Source organism: Rhea americana, unplaced genomic scaffold (assembly GCF_003343005.1).
Source record: "Rhea americana isolate MKP2758 unplaced genomic scaffold, rheAme1 scaffold_62, whole genome shotgun sequence".
Lineage (NCBI taxonomy): Eukaryota > Metazoa > Chordata > Aves > Rheiformes > Rheidae > Rhea > Rhea americana.
The window spans coordinates 224,057-244,028 of record NW_028186779.1 but is presented as its reverse complement, the minus strand read 5'-3'; the positions used below and the strand labels follow the sequence as shown (position 1 = coordinate 244,028).

General features: G+C 38.6%; 1 protein-coding gene across 2 annotated transcripts in view; it reads left to right on the top strand.

Moving 5' to 3' along the window:
• Positions 1–19,972, top strand: part of CNTNAP2 (contactin associated protein 2) — a 1,098,090-nt gene that overhangs the window by 966,744 nt on the left and 111,374 nt on the right. For both annotated transcript variants that reach the window (XM_085320206.1, XM_085320205.1), the window contains one exon: positions 17,395–17,565. In XM_085320206.1, the coding sequence (XP_085176332.1) occupies positions 17,395–17,565 (171 nt within the window). The remainder of the gene's footprint in view (positions 1–17,394; positions 17,566–19,972) is intronic.

Sequence of the window (19,972 nt, the reverse complement as noted above, 5' to 3'; positions counted from 1 at the left end):
ACAGTCAACCTATCTGTCCAGAGTCTAATGTTTACACTTCTTGCATGATAGTAATCAGAGAAATGGGCAGAGTCAGCAATGTAGATGGTGCAGAGAGAAGCACTTTTGTCTCAGTTTTCACCTGGAGCTAGGTTGGTCACATATGAACTGAAAATTACAGGCATGTAACAAAAGCACTATGGATAAGGTAAGTACTAGATAAATGSTGTTGTGAAGCATTGCTTTCCAACAATTTGCTGTTCTTCATTTAACTAGTGTTTTAGTAGCCTATGATAAGTTGAAGAAATTAGTAACTGGACAACTAGGAGTGAGCAGAAGATTGCTGGAAAGAGGAACAGTCAGCTAACTTTTTTGAGCAACCAGTAAAGCAATGGATTGACTTTTTAGTCATATAAAAACTTGCTCATTTTCAGCTACCTTCTAAGATTGCACTTCAAATTCTATGAAAAACTGGAGTTTTTCAAGTGATTCAGTGTCATCTGACAACTTTTAAAGTGGGAGATAGTTATCGCTGAGGCTGAAGAAAAAGGATTGACAAAAGGGGCATAGCAATCATTACTTATGAATAGAAATAAGAGAAATGAGTTCCAATTTTTTACTTCAGTGCTTGCACATGAAATTCTGTTGGCGTATTCCCTGGGAGGTACATGCCCAAGGGATGTGATGCAACAGTAAATAAAATGCAAGATCTGGGACTGATGTGGGCTATGAGGGAAGTTAGATGGGAGACGRCTTCGCAACAAGAGAAAATTGGGAGCAAGAAGGGGAGAAACAAAAGCGTCAAGACTGAGTCATTAGCTTTGCTTCAGAATACACATTTGCTGATGTGAATTATTCTCCCTGCAAAAGCTAGTGTTCTCTGCCTGGCTTTTTTATTTAGCCATTTGTTTTTACTGCTCTGGGCTAACCCCTCCTGAGTTTGTCTCCCTTCCTGGCCCTCTCTTTGGTAGCTGACAAACACTATTTGAAGGCCAAACTGGACAGTTGTCATTAATGCAGGCACCACATTCTCTTTCTCAAGCTTTTTTGCAGAAACCACAATCTATGAAAATGCTGACATATTTGGCTAGTAGTGTTTTACCTTCAGACAAACAGGGCTGTGTTTAACCCCTTGCTGAACTCTGGCAATGACAGAGTATTTATATTCATTAAGATAAATTCTAGGATTTGGAGTGGATCCCTCTCTAACAAGCATGTCCACGTTGCAACTTATAAGAAGGACAGGAAAGAACTTTTTTTTTTTTGTTGTTTGTTTTTGCATTTTGCATTTTGTCTGCTTTTACCTTTCTGAAGGGCTGGTAGCAGCACTTAGTTGTGAGGTTGCTGGCAGCAAGCCCAGAAAACTTGTTCTTTTTGTACGGAAGCCTGAGAARAGAAGTAGCATCAGATCATGTCAAAATCCAAAACTTTCTATGCTTGGTTATTAACCTCCATGACTAGATGTGATTCTTTGTGTTGCCTTTTCAACCATTTTGATTTCCTTTTCCCACAAGATTAAAACACATGAGAACAGGAGAAAGGGTTTAATCCTTTACTTTGAGAGGTTGTTCTCTTAAAGCTACTCAGCAGCAATAGGACTGAAACCAAAAAGAAAACTTGGCTTTAAGCTTTGTGTCCAGGAGGAAAGGCTATGCTTGTAATGTTATAATAAAACCTAAGCAGGGCAATCTGCACACAGATTTAAAAAATCCTTCAAAGCTTTGTGTTTGTACAGGTTTTTTTTCCAGAGTTTTAATTTCAATCATGTAGCTCTTCATTTGGGGTAATGCCGGAGACAAATTGTTTATAAGGTCCAAGAGGTTTAGATGAACTGAAAAGATATTATAGCAGTCCTCTCTTCACATGTTAGCAGGACTAAATGCTGTCAGTGCTAATTCCTGATTTACATCTATAATTGGTAGCGAATATAGTCCTATCCATTTTAAAGAGTAGCCTTATTTTTACAGTGTTATAAAGTAAAAATTTGGCTTACAATTCTCCTATTATGTTTTATTTATTTTTGAAGTACATTCTATTTATGTGATAACACAGGAGAGAGATGAGTCTAGCTACCAGATTGCACTAGTCTATTGATGAATAACCAAAAGACTAAAAAAAGTCTCATTTTATTTTAAGCCTGAGTTTATAGATGTGTGGATACTGGGAGGGAAAGGGAAGAGATACAGAAATTCCCACTGACATTCATTTTATAATCTAAAAAAGTGATAAGAAGAATGGAAAATGCAGAGCTAGAATTTTACAAGGATGGAGGCTAGACTTTGGTTTACTATCTTGCTTTTGGCAGGGCAAAAAACAAATGACCTAGCAAATGAYCATCTTCTAACCATAAATTTTTCTATTGGTTCGGTGGATTGGAAGTGAAAAATGTTTGCCCCTTCAATTATTTGAGCAATTGATTTAGATGTCACTGGGAGTACAGTAGAGTCAGCAAGAATGAGAGGAAAGAGGAAAGAGCAAGAATGGGCTTGATGGGACTGAACTGAGATAAAATAGGACAGGACAGGACAGACTACTGATTTGGTAACCTGCTTCTTTTCTTTCCCTACAGGGAAAGGSCACTAATGCCACTGCATAGTCAGTGAAAAGGTAAATAGAGCTAAATCTTGGTGTGATCCTTCCAAGTTCCTCTGTCCCAAGGGGACAAACAGGTCAAACAGCAGCAACTGCCATTAAGGCTAGAGAACATGCATTTGCACCGTGGTGTATCTTGAAAGAAATAACACAGATTATGCACTTCACAGAAGAGACTGCTTTTGCTCAATAAAAATATAACCAGAATAATAAATGTAAATGAAAGCCAAAGAAATTGCATAATTATTCCTCGTTTGAGAAGAAAAAATAAAACCCTGACAGGAAGGGTTTCATCTGCAAAATAARCTTTCAGTCTCTGCTTTTTATAAGCTTCTCTTGATAAATGATTATGGATAAGATTGCTCTTGGGCTACTCATATGARGACTATAGACATGTTTCCTTCCTTCCTAGGAGTGTTTGAGCTTCCTACTGAGTCATGACCCTCCTTTTAGAGCAGCCAGTCAGCCACATTCGGAGGCAGGACCTGTTGCTCTCTTGCTGCAGAGCACATACATTTTTAGATGCAATGAGAGTAATGCTCTTTGCTACCCGATTCCCCAGACCGTATTGGCTCACCRCTTGCAGCAGCTGGCTTTCTCTGCTTAGCAAGTTGGAGAGAAAGGAAATTTTGCAGGTTCAACTGTTCTGCTAGAAATTCAGTAACGAAATCAGAAATGACAAGGTGAGCTCAGCGGAGACCAAGCTCTGAGCTGATTTTTTGCTAACCCTTTCCTGTCATTCAGGTTCTCAGAAAAAAAGCAAATTTGAATCTATCATTAACTGCTGCTTTATTCTTCTCTGTCCYGCTTCCAGTTTTTTTTCAGGGCAGGAAAGCAGGTAGGGAGCAGAGCAGAGGAAGAGGGAATGTAAGGGAAGGATCGTTCCCCTTTTGTGATATTATATGACTGACCTTTTACAGTGCTGTCCCTGAGGAGATATGAAAATAAGTACTACATCAGGAGGAAAACAAGAAGACCCTGCTTTGCTGACAAATATTGATATGCATAAATAATAACATATGTTTAAGCTGTTCACTTAAACTGAGACGATAGAATATAACAGGAGTGAGTTTTTTCTTTACTGCCAAAAATAGAGTTCCATTTTGTTCCTCCTCATCAAATTTTCTATTTTATGCTGTATTTATTTGCATTTTGAACTCSCAAAGAATATATAATTAATTCAGAAACAAATGGTTATAAACACATTGCAGCAGCCGAGTAGGTGAAGTACCCCCAAGTCAGTTRGTTGAACTCAAATGCTCTGTTCACTGCTTGCTTAGACAGTATCTGAGGGCTGAGAAGGTGGCCCACAATCACACACACCGCTTTGGTACCACCAAGATTTGCTCTCAGGAGCCTCRTTTATCGGCTGTTCTGACTAATTGCGAGGAGGGCACAGCAAACATCAAATGCTGCTTACAGGCTGCTTTTCTATAGAGTGACAAGGGAGAACCAAGATTAGTTTTTATATACTAACTAGTGTGAGGGCTGAATCTGAGCCAGTAGAGCCTCACTTAGAAGACCAAACCAAACTGTAGTTGAGGTAGCAGGCATGCATTAAGTTTACAAGGAACAGTGCAGCCCTGTATACACTGACTAGCTGCAGTCAAGCTGATATTTCTAAATGGCTTAAGGATGCAGCAGCATGCAGAGGTTGTAGCTTAACACTGGACATAGAAAGGCTGTGCTGGCTGGCTCCTGCATTCAACTCGTTAATCCTCTGCCTCAGCGCACGTGTTGGTGTACATGCTGCAGTGGCCTTGCTGTACTGACTCAGCACACGTGCTTCCAGCTCCATGGTTAGCTCTGTTTTCGTTCCCAGGCATTCCTTGACTCATGCCAATGTTTCATTAGAGAAGCACTTCAGGAGTGGCTGTCGTGGAACAAGAACAAATTCTTATGAAATTAGATGGTTTCTCTCAGTCAAATCCTGATTCCCATCAGTTTTTGTACAGGCAGGTATTTACTCTAAGACTGCCTTTAACTGTATATTTTTAGTCTCCTTTGATCCAATATGAGCAGATTTTGGTCTGTTTGTCCTAATACAGGAATGAAGAATCCCAATCACAGAGTTAATTTTTGCCTGGTGAGGAAAACTCTAAAATCCAGTATCCAAAGCACAGTTCTTCCCTCTGGCATAAGAAGAAAGACTATACTGATCAAAGCCAAATACACCTCTGGTGTCAATCAGCCCAGCCATCTTGCTGGTTGAGAGTAATTTCTTATTTAGACTGAATAGAAACCAAAGCTCCTATTTTTTAGTATAACCTATATTCTTTCTCAATACAGAATATCTGATCTAGTACCATGATAGCAAGTATGACTGAGATGTTCCCTTTCCAAAAGTTTGGAGTGTGCTTAGCACCTCTTTCTTTCTTTCTCTGGTAAACGGAGTCCTAAGGAGCCTTCTGCTTTGGGCTGAATGAGATTACAAGGGATAGAATGGGCTTTGGGACTCAAATGTGGGAAATCTGCCTGCAATCTTCAATAATCAAAAAGTAATTTATTAAATTTTTATCTATAGTGGAAAGAAATGTCAGAAGAACTAATGTGTCATGATGGTCACCTTGGTCACCATAATTACACTTCTGCAGGGTTACAAAACATTGCAAAGAAACATTTACTTCTTCCCACATAACGAAATATTTACCATCTCTTTCATTTATATACATATGTATTTTAATCTCTAAATGATATTGCTGCATCAGTATGTTTTCTATTTGACCAGCCAAAACAATGTTAAGAATTGTGTTCTCAATTTTCAACATATTTTGACACGTTTAGTGAGCTCATTTAATACAAATGCACTTGGTAATGTGAATGGTAGGAAGTAAATTTATGGAGATTTAATTATGAACACTTGTATCACRTGTTCAAATTTCAGCCAAGTTTAGGGCCTTACTGTGCTTTCAGTAAAAATGGGGAAAAAGTGCCACAATATTTCTTGCAGCCCAAGGCTGTAAGTCCGCAGTTCACTACATACGTTGACAGTCCTACAGGGTCAAGATTCAAAAGGACAGCATTATAAAAGAAAGGAGAGAAGAGGTATTTTCATTTCAGAGATCTTAGACTCTTGAGCCCAAAGCCATAAACAGCTTGCCTGGGGTCGTGTTTGATAAGAATGGCAGAGCCAAGAAATTGAATTTAGAATGACTGAATCATGGTGTGGTACCTTTACCCCAAGTCATCCTTCCATTTCAGATAAAAATCTTCCTTGCAAGAGATTCTTGTTCTATTCTGGATGTTTGATTTTAGATGGGAATGCTTTTCCTGCTTTGAGCCATGCTTTGTAATATGTCTTTTAGGCAGATTTTCCCCCACTCTTTTGTTGTTAAATAACAGCTGAAACATTCCTTTGCCAGGGTGCATGGATGARCAGAAAGAAAGGATGGATGGAAGGAAGAAAAGGGAGGAGGGAGGGRAAGATTTTTGTCTCTTTTTGAGACACCTTGTTTACATTTATTTTCTCCTTTATTGCATATTATTTTGACAAGAGGGAGAAGATTTAGGAAGTAAGCACTGAGTAAATGCTCTCTCAGATTTGTGCAAATTTAATGTAATGMCGTGAGCAGCACAGCTATACTGGAATGGTGTGAAAGCGGTCAGAATCAGATCTCCTGCAGATGAGGTATTTTGCTTTCATTAAGTGTTTCTGCCTCTGAAATACCAATGTCCTTTCAGTTTTTGAATGAGATCAATTTCATTACCATTTTTATACAAGTCAGAACCTATCATTTTTTATAATTTTCTTTCTGATCATTTATATACTTTCACAGAATCACAGAACAACTAGTTGTTTATTTTTTTTATTTTTTCTGAAATGCCAAAGCTATAATTTCCTATTAGGAAGTGCTGTGTAGGAGTCTTTCTTACATATATCCATAAATTCTGATTTAATCCTTGTTAAATTCCTAACAGCCTTTTATATGTATGTATATATTTAAGATTCTGCATCTAAATCTCACTACCACTGAARTCCCTAAGAATTCCACTACTAGCTGCACTAGGAGTAGAGTAGATCCCTTCTCCACACTCCATATGGTGATTTATTTAGCCTAAAGTTTTTAGTTATCATTCTAGTTTAGGTGTACTATCACACTACATATATTTGCTAGCAGCACCTGGATGTGACTGCTTGAAGAGTGATAGCCCCAGTTCTACAMTGAGCTCAGCTGGGTAACCTTGCCATGTAACTTTACTCTGTGATCCAGGGGCTACATAACCCTTGTTTCTGCTACTTAAGCAGCAATTCAGCAAACAACAAAGTTGCACAAGTGTTTAAATGTCTTGAGAAATTGTCAACATAAAAAATTCAAGTCAGATGGCAAAACAGTTTGAGTTTTTCCTGCAGTAGCAGTTGACAAGAAATGATATCTGTATACTTTCAGTTTAATTCAGTAGCCAACAGGAACTCACGCATTTGGTCCTCAACTACATGGCTTTTAATGGAGTCGCAAAAATTGTATCARTAGTGAATCATGTCTTTCATATCATTGTTCTCTTCTTGATAGTGATATTTTGCTTAGGCATAAGTGCATAGCTTACAAAATAATACTAATAATGGTAATGATAATGATGATAATAATAATAGCTATATTGAGATTTAAAAAGGTAGACAAAGATAGTGTAGCCAAACCCAAAACCGTGTATTAACCTCAATATCAGGCTCCAGGAGACCATTTAATATCTGGAATTGTTATTTTTTTAACTGTAATTTTATAAGTCTTTCTTGACATTCTGGATTTAGAACACTGGAGAGAGAGTGTAAGATTATAAGCCAGTAATAGTCTAATAAGTTAGGCACAAAAATATTGTTAATGAGTTAATTATTTTCAAGCTAAGAAAGGGCCAGGGAATGGAAAAAAACCTCAAATACAGCTAAGTGAGACATTTCTTTGCCATAGACAATACAGAAATGAGTCATAAAATTACTTTTTAGAGACTCTCTTGCAAAGACTGGTAGAGATGACTGAAGGGGGAAAAGCTGCATCAGCATAGGCCTACCAGGGAATGTATCCAAAGCCAGTGCACATAATAAAACAGATGTTTTAGCCAAAGCTTCAGCTTCAGGGACCATGCCATACTGTAGACTGTGTTGACCAGGAGGCCACCAAGGTGTTTTTAAGCCCTTGGCTGTTTGGATTCAACACAGAAAGTCCATGTCTAGAATTTAAATTCTCCGTGAGTGTTCTTAATTGATGGCCTAGATAGTGTAAGTACTAATAACCATCAGCAGAAAATGTATGCATAGAAAGTATATTGTGGGCAGTTGGAACTCTAATACTGTTATAGTGAGATAAAACTAGAGTGACACCATGAAAATGGAGATTATCGTTTTATACATTTATTGCAAGTTTGGTGAACATCCTCAGTGAATTTAAGATTGGGACATAATCAAAGGAGACACTAAAAGTATATTTTTGTGAATAAGCAGTAAAACACTATTTTTTAGTACTGTTGTACCTGCTGAATGAAATTAATATTTCAGGCAAATTCTAGCCAAGTTTTAGCCATAGCTTTCATCAAAGTTCAGAGGTCTATGGCTCATGAAAGGACTTAATCGGATCTTGTGACTTAAATTTTCTCAGTTATAGTTCAGAATGCTCTGAGGCCATCTAGTAATAGAAGATTAAACAAAGTAATTTAATGATCTCTGTGAATAAATGGTAATTGTGGAATCAGTGATATGAAGAACGATATATGTGCTACTTCAAGACTGAATCATATCTTACATTTTGAACCTGAAAAACATTTTGCCATTGTGAAAGAGAAAGTGTTCAAAAAGAATGCAAGCCAGGCAGAAAAAGAGCCAGGACTCCTAGTGTGATAAGGCCAGATCCATGTCCAAACACATAGGACCAAAAATGCTGCTGTAAACAAACATTTCTTCTAGAAATAAGGAAATGTAGGGGACATATTGCTTCAAAGAGGTCAACACATCCTCCTTATAAAAAAATCACCCCAGGACTAGCAAATGGGGATGGCGAGAGTGCAAATGGTTAATGGATAGTGTTGTCCACATGGCACTGGGATAGTGCAGTGGCTCTGTGCCCCTGCTGAGCTCTAAAGCTATGTCTCATTGTCTGCAGATCCAGCCAAAAACCTGGAGAGCAGAAAGCGGTCTGAGGGCTGCCCTTCCCTGCAGTTCGTCTCCACAGCACAGGGTGCAAATTTAGTATCACCAGGGAACTGAGCAGTTATGAAGGGTCAATGTCTTTTTACATTCTTGTCATTTTGTCATTGCCTTATATCTTGCACAGTAATATGGTGAGCCTACAGTGGCTATGTAGTCTTACCAGGAAAGAATGGTAGGCTTTTACATTCGCTTTGCAAAGCTATAAACACCTACCAATATTGATAAGGCAATGGAGAATCTGATCCTCATAGTTCTGTAATGTGCTTTGTGGATAACAACAGGTTTCTGTATTAATATTTACCATCCTGGTTTCATGCCAGGATTCCTACACAGTGTTGATTGTGGCACACAGGTGATCAAGCTGATGCTTGCAGGTCAGTTATTCTTAAAAAAAAGAAAAATCCCTTGCAAGAACATCAGTTTACATGCATCATTAAAGCACCATCAGCACACTACAAAGCTCCAGGTTGTAAACCCTGCCAGATCAGGACTTTTCACTCTTTAGATGGATAAAAGTAATGATACCAACAGTGTCAGGGTATGTATTGTGATGAGGCGTTGTGACCAAGACTTTTGAAAAATGATCTTCCAAAGATGACTGCAAATAACACAGCAGGTGTTGAAAACTTTTCTGCATCACTGAATCTGTTTCATTGACTACAACATTGCACCGATAAATGTGATTGCACTTTTTCCTCACTCAGCAAGTATGGTGACTGGTAGAGTAAAACAAACTTTAGTATCTGTGTTTACAGCCATTGATCTGTGTCTTCTAAGTATTATGTCACTTGAGAACCTTTATGAAAATAGATAATTTATAAAGGCAATGTGTTAAACTGCTATCCATCTTACTGATATCTTAATGTAAGAGCTTATATGTCCTTCATTATTGACCATAATGTTCAAGATAGTAGATGATCCAGGATAATAGGATGGAGAATCTTTCATTTCTAAATAAGAATTTTAAGGCTCACCTGTATTTGTAATTTCTGAAAGACAGTTACCATCTCCTTGGAGCGGTGTTCTGGTGTTTGGGGCTTTTGTGCTTGGGCCTTTGTGGAAAGGGGAAAAATTCTGTAATCAAGCAACCATTGTCACAGTTTTGGTAGATGTGTAATTCTTCTTGGGACGCCCAGTAACAGAAGTGTTGATAAAGTATTGACTATGACTGGAGACAGATCAACCTTCCCACAACCAGAGTAGATGAGGACATCAAGGGAAAATCACCATGCAAACGTGCGGTTAGCCGGTTTCAGCATGTGATTTTAACCAAAAATGCACCCAGTGAACTTCCAGGACCTGAAGGGATTCCTTTGAGTTTGAAGTGTAGTGTCATATTTGAAGAGGTTAAGAACTGTAAGGATAGTTTTTCCATTCAGTGTAGTTTGTTGTTTGCCTGCATTTGGATATACTGATGTCCTTCTGGTTTTGAAACTAGATATCACTGAGCTTCCTAAAAATCCCACCAACAAGGGTGGACTCTCCTTCCAGTTGCACTGATTTCCATCCATCTCTCTAAATTTTTAACACTTTTGTTCTTTAGAAGGAATCCTTTTTAGTTAGAAGACGCCAAAATGCATTATTTTTCAGCATTCTAGATTTAAGCCAGATTATTTCAAGGATCATTTTTTCTCTAAAACTTCAGTTATGCCTAGTGTTTATCCTGCAAAAAAAAAATGSTCTTTAATGTCACAATCGCCACAGCAGAGCTAATTTTTCTGTTTTGCTAACTCTGAACTCCTTATCTTTAGGTATGTTGATATTCTCAGCAGGTTTTGTTCTGAACTTGAAGCCATTTGTTACTTTGTTGAAAGATTTAGAGCTAGTTTTATCTTGAAAATTGAAATCTAACTTATATTTTTATTCAGCCCGGAAGTATGTAATTCAGTTTTCCTGTTATTCAGTTCTTCATCTGTTGACTTGGGGATTATTTTTCTTGTGCATTGTCAAAGGATTTTTCTCCTATTAAGTCTACATCTTGTGTGGCAATTCAGTTTAGTTTATTTTTCTTGATTCAGGCCTGGGTCAAGTAACTCAAGACACTACCATCATAATTTTAAATTAAGCAGTAATTTATACGCTTCCTTTCAAAAGGAAGTAAGCCATGTTGTTGATGCTGAATTGGTACTGCCTAGCCTAGCAAATACAATATTGCCATTGCTAGTATCAGGCACAGGCTGGCATTGGGAATCCCATGGTTATAAACAACTCCCCAGTGGCCAACAAGAAATGCAGTCTGGAGCTGGGCAAACCAGTTTCAAGGGTACCAGAAAGAGCAAATAATGTATGTGAAACTCACCTTATGTAGCAAATTTGAATTTGATGTAGAGTTGCAGACCAGCATAGACAGAGCAGAGGTGTAAATGCATGTTAGCAAACCTAGAAATTACATCAAGCATGATGAGCTCTTCTTCCATTGACATCATATTCCTCCCAGCAAAGAACGTGGGATGCTGAGGAATTCCCACAACCCACAACCTTGCTCAGACTGTAGCGGACTCCAAATCCTGCTGAGGTTGGTGCTTTTGACCTTGGGACCCAGGTGGCAGTGGAAGGGTGAGCATAGCACCAGAGAAAGGATAGTTGAAAGGAAGTGTGTATAGAACAATTTCACCTGAGTTATTAGTGTTACAGAGATTATTTTTCTATAATAGTAAGATGCTTTGTTTTCTCTCTATTTCTGTAAAAATTGCAGCTAGACTAATATGTGATTAGACTGTTGAGACTATGTTTACACTAACATTAAGTTCTCGGTTTACATATCRAATGTGTTTCCCTTTTGCCCATGAAAGGAATTTCAGTGTAACAGAAAAGGACCTGATTCCTTTCGAGGTTCTGGTTAGACCTTTYAAAATAAGGTACAGCTTAGTGTGAGAATCACTGATTGTTATGTTCTCTTGTTAACTTGTGATGTTATTTTTGGACTGGAATATCCTTCCTTCTTTTCTCCCCTGGTTTCATTGGCAGATTTATTTTCATAGTTTCTAAGAAGCTAGAGTTTAGGAACTCAGCAGACAATTTAGATTTCACTAGGGCCAAATTCCACTCCAGATGCAGATCTGAAGCCTCATCTCAAAACCATGATTGTTGTTGTACAGGCACTCACACTGCTCTGAATGGTACATGTGTAGATTCCCCCTTCCCAGCATGAAAAAAAAAAAAAAAAAAAAAAAAAGAAAAGAAAGTTGAGTATAATTGTATGGATAATATCTCAGCCCATTACTTTGTGGCACAGAGCAGTTTTCCATTCACACATTCATCTTCTCTGAAATAGGAGACTATTCTTACATTTTATTCACATAATGGTTTTGATAGAAAATCTGTTTTGCTGCAGATGAGGGCCCTGTAGGTTTTTGGCCTATCGTAATACATAAGAGCTGCCTGGCATTGCAGCATTCGTTCTGTAGTACTATTGCCTAGCAGGGCTAAAAGCACTGATGTCTTTTACAGTTCTGYTATTGTCATTATCCATTTCAATAGGGTTTAAATGTAAAAGGGAAATTGATGGTGTTAAAGCATGAATTTCAATCATACTAAGAAAGAAGATATTGATGGGAGCTAGCAAGGGAATTCTGGACAAAAATACCACAAGGGARAAGCTGAAAGGCTGATTGCTATAAGCCCTGTGATGCTGTGTTACCAGGTTATGGAGTTACCACATGTAAGATGATGTCTCTTGATGTTGCATAACTCAGCAAGAGATGCATTTGTCCCTTTCAGTACTATGGCAACCATCTCCTTCTTCCTCCCTCAGGTCAGACTTCATGGAAAATACTTTGATATCTTTATTCAGCTTGTTACCTGGAATTTAAGTTATCCCTTCTCATTAGTCTCTGTCTGTAGTCTCAATTTCTTGTGGCTGTGGACTATCATGCTTGTAAAAATTGTACCTTTGTAATTATACTACAGCATTCTGTCTGCARTGGAGTCTTTATGGAGCAGCAGAAGAGATGTTTTGTACCATAAAAAATTGAAAAGATCACAGTAACTCAGGGTTAGCAAAGCTAATGAGAAAGAGGTAAGGCTGTTTTGCAGGAGCTTAATGAATTGGATTTTAATTTCCACAGCAGTTAACCAGAGGTGTGAGCATCCTTGACACAAATTGAAAACAGAATCACAAAAGAATTATGTGGTCCCTTGAAGCACCTCTAGCACAACTACCCCTCAGACCCCTGTATGRATGCAGACAGACATCCGTGAGAGCATTTCCCCTAGAGCCATGGGCAGCTGCTCCCTTGCCTGCCTCTGCAGACCCTGTATCCTAAGGCTTTCTGCTATCGGTTGCCACCCTTGCAACTTACTGAGAAGCACAGTCCAATTTGGAGAATCTGCACATTTGTCTTGGGTTGCAGGCTACTGAAAAGGCTTGCCTGGAATTGTAATTTATTTAGATTTGTGCTTCCATGACAGCGGCATGCCCTGTACCTGTTTAATCTGTTTAAGTCAAATTTAAACACTAAGCAAGCTTAAAACAAAGACAGATTTAGTACAACAGAGCTGTGATCTTGATTAGAGAATTATAAATGAGGTTACAAAAGAAGAAAATAAAATTAGAAGGTGGTGTTTCAGACTGCACTGTACAATGAAAGTCCTCCTTAGCCTCTGTGGTATTTTTGCTAGCCGGAGGGGGGAAGGGGAAAGGATGGGTGGTGCCTTCAAAATGGTGCCTCTGCCTTCCCCAGCTTAATGTCTCCACGCCTACAGCATCTGTTGATAAGCCTATCTCTCCTAGATTGAGCAACTTTCTTTCAAACCAGAAGATTTTCCCAAACTCCTGCAATACTTTCTTAATCATATCCCGTAAGCATAGAGTTTGGTAGTATCCAGCTACTTTTAGATGTTAATTATCATATAATAGTTATTAATCGGATGGATTAATAACTTAGCATTTAGCATCTTCCTTCTAAATAAACTCCCTTCCTGTGTCTTATTAGTGTAGTAGACCTGTTGTGATAGCATCCACCCTGTATTTTAAGTAAGTCCTATTCCCAGTTTCTTCCATCTAGTGCTTGTTCAGCCTAAGCCAAGAGAAAAATGCTATAGGATCCATACGCTGAAATCATTTGAGGAAAGGAGTGTAACTGTGTGCCAAAGAAACGTGTTTGTAGTATAAAACCATCCTTATTTTTACATTATTGACATACACTTTGAGGCATTCCCTGGCAAGCAATAACAGCAGCGGTGTGTATAGTGAAATTGTATTCACAGTTTCCTTAGGCAGCCCCTTTCTTATCAARTAATACCATTTTACGATAAAAATCATGATATGTGTTTAGCAGAACATTCCCATTGTACTACTATTATTATATCTTTTTTTTCCTGAAAATGATTTGAGATGAATATATACCATAAAGAAATACAAGAGCATCAGAGATTTTTATCTTTATYGGAGTTTGTTATGCATAGTCTTTGGAAATGTTCCTCTCAAGCTACAAGTTTTCCCATTCAATCTGCGCTGTCTGTATTTATCCTCTCGCAAGTAGCATCTGCAGCCAAGGCTTTCTGCAGAGAATCAAATCACGGCGTTTCAAAAGAAATGTTAAATCTTTCYTTAATGACGAACTTCTTCAGTAGACTAGACATAGCACTAAATAAAAATTGATTGACTTTGTGTCAACAGAATCGAGACATGAATGTTAATATGATCCCCGTCAGCCTATGTGGCCTTGTAGTTGCTACTGGCAGCCGTAGTTAGCCCTCCTTGCAAGTGTGCTGTGGTGCTAATTAGCAGTCTTAGCCATAAACCAGGACCCTATTGGATAAACCCACAAGCAATACTGGCTTTAAAGGCTTCTCCAAACTACGTTTTACCTTAGAAAAGCTAAGAAAGTGAAATTGTGTCCTGTAATAGTATAAAGGGGGATGGTCAGATACKACTGAAGATCTCGTAAGGAAACATTCAATGTAAAGGAAAAATCTGTGCTTTGCTTATTCAACTTTATAGTTAAGGATTTATCCCAGAAAATCCCAGCACTGCAGGTTGAATCTATGTTAAACTACCTAGATTGTAGTTTATAGGGTTGTTTATAAGATAAATAAGTTACCAATAAAATATTACAAAATAAGCAGGTTGTTTCATATAGCAGCTTGGTTAAGCCCAGGCAGCTAGCTTGGAAGCCGCAGGGGGCTCGCCGAAGGCGGGAGAGCCGGCRCAGGAGCGCAACGGCGGAGCGGGTGCTGGCCGGCGGTGCCGCTGCGCGCTCGCCCTGCTTGCCTTGCGCGAGGACCGTCCTTCCCGGCCGGCGTTTGGTCCCCGTTAGCACCCCGGTTTTGTGGCAGACTCCTCGGAGTTGCCGCTCTCCCGCAGACGAAGACGTATGGCTTCCTACAGTCAGGAAGTTTCATGCCTCCCTRCTGAGTGCTCTAAATTAAACACATTTGATTATTTAACTATTCGTATTCACCCTCATTAATTATTTACTGGATTACAGTGCATTTTTTGACACCTTACACTGAGCTCCTAGGGCCTAATCCAATTCCTTTGCTATCAGTAGGGCTAAATTAGATTAGCAATGTGTTGAAAATATACCTAGACCCCCTCCAAAATGCATGGCCACCTTTCCCAGTTCTGCTCTCACTTTTGATGCGTCCCGCGGGTGTAAATTGTGTGGAAACTGCATACAGTGCCGCTGGYCATATGTTCCATGTGTTTTAGGTTTATAACTTAGGTGATATTCAGGGCATGTAAAGTTAGGAGACTAAAATATTTACTTAATTTATGAAGAGATTTAAGCATATCTACAAAGTTACTCAACACTCKGTCTTTAACAAGGATTGCATGAATATATTCCTGACGTTTTTCCTAAACTCTGGTTGTTTCACGTGAATTTATTCAGCAAGTGGAACAAAACTTTTAAGTTTTGTTAAAAGTGCCTAGCGTAGCTCAAGCTCACAGGAGCAGGCAGTGGAAGTGTGCAATGACATTTGCGCGCAGGAAAGCGTTTACAGTGCTTGTATTGGTATCTGGCATGTAAGTCCAGATTCCATCTGGATCCCATGCTCCAAATGAGATAACAGCCAAATCACACATGTACTTACACCATGAACACCCCTAATATGTGAAAATAAAATTCTCGGCATATTTATCTGTGTTGCCAAACCACCGGGTATGTTTTCAGAGAAAGACTTCGTAATTAATTAACAGACTTCTTTTGCCCTTGCTGTTTTACRATACTAAAATTATTGGCATATTGGGGGAAAATCATTACTAATATCCAGTCTGGATATTACCAGTTTCTCTAAAAAGGGTAATTAGTAATACATGTCAAATGCTATTTTCATTGAAAACCATCTGACATAGCCTGATTAACAGGCAACGTTATACATCTCAGTGTGTTAYGAACGTGCATTTCCGCTGTACCAAGCCCATTTGTCGCCTTTTCRCCACCCATATGTGTGCATCCACACRCGCAGTCTCAGTTGCAGCTTTCCTCCTGGGATTCATTAAAATAAAATGGAAAGCTRCTTCTTTTTTTCAAAYCCACTCATTCTGCATTCTTGAGAGAGGCAGAATTAAATGGAGGAGATGGGACAGAAATATGGAAGGAAATAGTATTTATGTATTGAAACCTAAAGCCTTCTTCTATTAATTCAGATGTTCAATTTCAATTTGAATAGGCATTAATAGATTATACAAATTATAACACTTTTGACTGCTGGGTGTGAGCCAGTGTTGTTATATAACCACTATTAAGCTTCTGGAGCTTCAGTATGTTCATTTGTATTCAGCCAGYGCTAACTAAAGAAATAATTGTGTTATCATCTAGTTTGGTAATCAAATAATGGAAAACTTAGGAGTTTGGGCTGGAATGGGAAATAGTTTCTTACTGTGTTTGTTAGCTGGAATACTAAGCACTCYGCTGTGGTGAGTTAAGGAGTGATACTTTAATAAATTTCTGAATTTGGATAAATACGCATCCTGGTGAAAGTAGAATTAGGTAGCTGTTTCACTCCCTCATTGGGCTTACCTTACCATCTGTACCTTCAGATATTTTTTGCTTCRTCGCAGAATGCTGCCTTGCAGAATGTTGACTGCCTTGCTAGCAAAAGGGTTGCTATAATTCTTGAATATTATTAATAATTGAGTTGCTCCACTGGAAATGTATTAGGGTGCTTGGGGCTGTGTGGTATATGTTCATTCTGTCCATRTTGCTTAACTTCATTTATCATTTTTTTTCTGTGATACATATTAATAGACTTGTAACAAACATGGCTAGATTTTCAGAAGAAATGGATGCAGTTGTATAGACTAAATTTGAAGGCAAATAAATTATACATGAGGAAATGTATGAATGTGAAAAATGTGCCTGAGGTGGTATAGTCACCAAGTTGGTGTTTTGCCCGTGTGCTTGATCTCCCATGTCTTCAGTGTTACTCCTACATGCTTAGAGCTATGGAGAGACTTTACTGTGTTGAAGCCTTCTTTCCACAGCACATTTGTGTATGATAGAATATCATAAATTATGAACTYAAAAATGTATGAACCATTAATGTCATCTTAACTTTTTGAAACTTAACAGGCCATCTCCAGCAAAACAAAAAGTAGATAGTAGAATTGAGGGTGTGGGGTTTTTTTCCCCACTGTAGACAACTCTGAAACATGCATTGACATTAAAAGGTTCAAATTTTCTAACAGCTTCCAGGGAGCACTGAAATGTATGTATTTTCTGTCTATCCCATCTCCATAGGGAACTACTGGAATGCTGCTTCTTTCATTACTTCCTCTTCCTACCTGCACTTCTCCACGTTCCAAGGAGAAACCAGCGCCGACATCTCTTTCTATTTCAAAACATCGGCCTCCGACGGCGTGTTTCTTGAGAACCTGGGCAACACGGACTTCATCAAACTGGAGCTGAAATGTAAGTATGTGCTTTCCAGCACTTCTCTTGCAACCTGGAGCAGGTTCATGTCACACAATAGATTTGAAGAAATGTGTATCATTCCGCAAAGTAAACTCGGTAAATTCAGGAAAAAAACTCTCAGCCAAGCCATTTGAAAACATGGGAAATTTATTTCTTTGAAGTGTATGCCTGCAGCTGTTTGTGTTTTTGTATTTTATCTCAGAGTTGTTCTGTAAATGGGGGGGGGGGGTCAGGGAGGGAAGGAGGCCATCCTAATCAGCACTGAAAGGAGGCAGAGAGCTGAAAACTTGCATGTCCTGTTTAAAATCCCTGAAAAGTTTCATAGAAATAAATCTTTATTCTCATTATCTGTAAAAAGAAATTGCTGATCCAAAAAAAAAAGAAGCCATAATGCTATCAGGAGGCGAGTTCGTTGTATTACTTAGGCCATTTTGAATAGCCCAAGGGCAAACGTTGAGGAGAAGGTGCCGAAATCCTCAGCAGTATCAGAATTTTGCTTAGTGAAATTGAAGCAGTTGCATTAGAGGGGAAAAGTGGTTTATGTCTCCTTTGTTCTCCCTGGATCSAGTTTACCATGACACAAATGGGAGCGGTGACGAGGCGGCTGCAGTCTGTGCAGCTGTTGTTACAGCCCTCTAGCAGCCCATTATAGCACCACGATCGCGTGTATGCCGCAAACTCCCGCCCCGCGCTCCAGCGCCCTTAAAATAAGTTTGGGTTCCGTTTGCTGCAGGAGCGCAACCRCTTCAGGTGTCAGCTTGGCCATGCTGTTAACTTAGCGTAGAGGTGATAATAGCAGCGAATAAAAGTGACTTGAAGGTAATTAACTGTTTTGAACGTGATAGCATTTAATTAATACTCATRCTGAAGTAAGACACTGAATAGCTGAAAAAAACATGTCTGCTTAAATGCATCCTTGTCTGGGTCATTAAACAAGAGTTTAAGCTGATACTTGAGACCCACAGATTTTGCTGTGGCTTGGTATCTGCCTAACAACCTTACATCCCTGAATCTAAGCCTTAAATTACAAATTCTCCTAGAAGTGTTACTGCAGRAATTGAAACATCATCTGCAAAAACAACCTATAAAGGTCAAACATACTATTGCCATGTAATAAACTCTTGATTAACACTATCCTAACTCTATCGTCTAAGAAGTATGGAACAGTTCGTTTGAATACAGTTGTACTCACTGTACCCTTTCTTTCCAGTTTCTTGGAAACTAGACTTGAAATTTCCTGAGCGTGAGAAAATAGTCCTTTCTAAGACTGGAATGTTCTACCAGTCACAGTTCAAAAATTACATGTCTATTTAAAATGGAGTTTTAGTATTCAGTTTTTCCATTCTAATCTGCATTTATGTTTTGTTGGAATTCGTGTGAATGGAAAGTARAATTTGCAGATAGCAGAAGTTACTTACATGGCTTACTATAGACTCTTCTACTTACTAAAAGTGTTTACTTCCTCTTACAGAAGTGCCATAAAAATTAATATGTGTTTTTGTTTCTTATTAGAAACATAGATAAAGTCAGTACAGTAATTGCAGAATTACCCTTAAAACCTGAAGAAGGTTTCCTTTGCGAAATGCTTTCTAGCTAACCCATCAAATTCTTCAGCAGAGCCACTACCACCAATTTTGTATTAAATGTATAGTAGTTGTATTTGTTTTTGCAAAGTGGCAGTTACTACATTTGTTGCAAGATGCCGCAGACTTGTCTTTTCTTCAGCAGCGCATGTGGTGCTGTTGTCTGTTCATTGCCTTCTTATGTATGTACAATTCCTACTGAAGAAGAGTGACTTTTTACAAAACCTTTAGCTCAATCATTCAGTCTATGAAGATTCTTAAATTTAAGTCTATGGAAAGGATTTTGCTAATACTTGGTTTATTCTGAGCACAAAAGTTGTCACTGGGAATGCTCATTAAAATATTTTATTGGTGTGCTGTCCTGGAGCTTCTTAGGGTCTAATAACTGCAAAGATTATTTTCTAATGCTCTAGATTTATAAGAAAATGAGAGGGAATCTTGCAGGACAGTGCGTGCCTTCATGGTCCTTCAGGAAAGCCCTGGACTGCCTTCTTTGAGGGAAAACAAGAAGGAAGGGAAGAAAGTATTTTCTCTGATTTAAGAGAGAACTTTTCCAAACAGCTGACAAGGACTGTCATGAAGAACACAGTGATAAAATGCTACGATGAATTTGGCTGAAGTTTTTGGTTAGCCCATTTATCATGCRGTTCCTCTTGCAGGTCTTACCTGTCACCATTCATGGAGCAGTTGGCAGAGATTTAGAATGATCTTAAGCCTCAGTTTTTACATACTCCAGTAAATCTACAGAACCCCGKTATTTTTACAGCTGGCTGATCAGCTGGCAACAGCTAGGCTTAGAAAGGTGGTAGGAGGGTAACGTG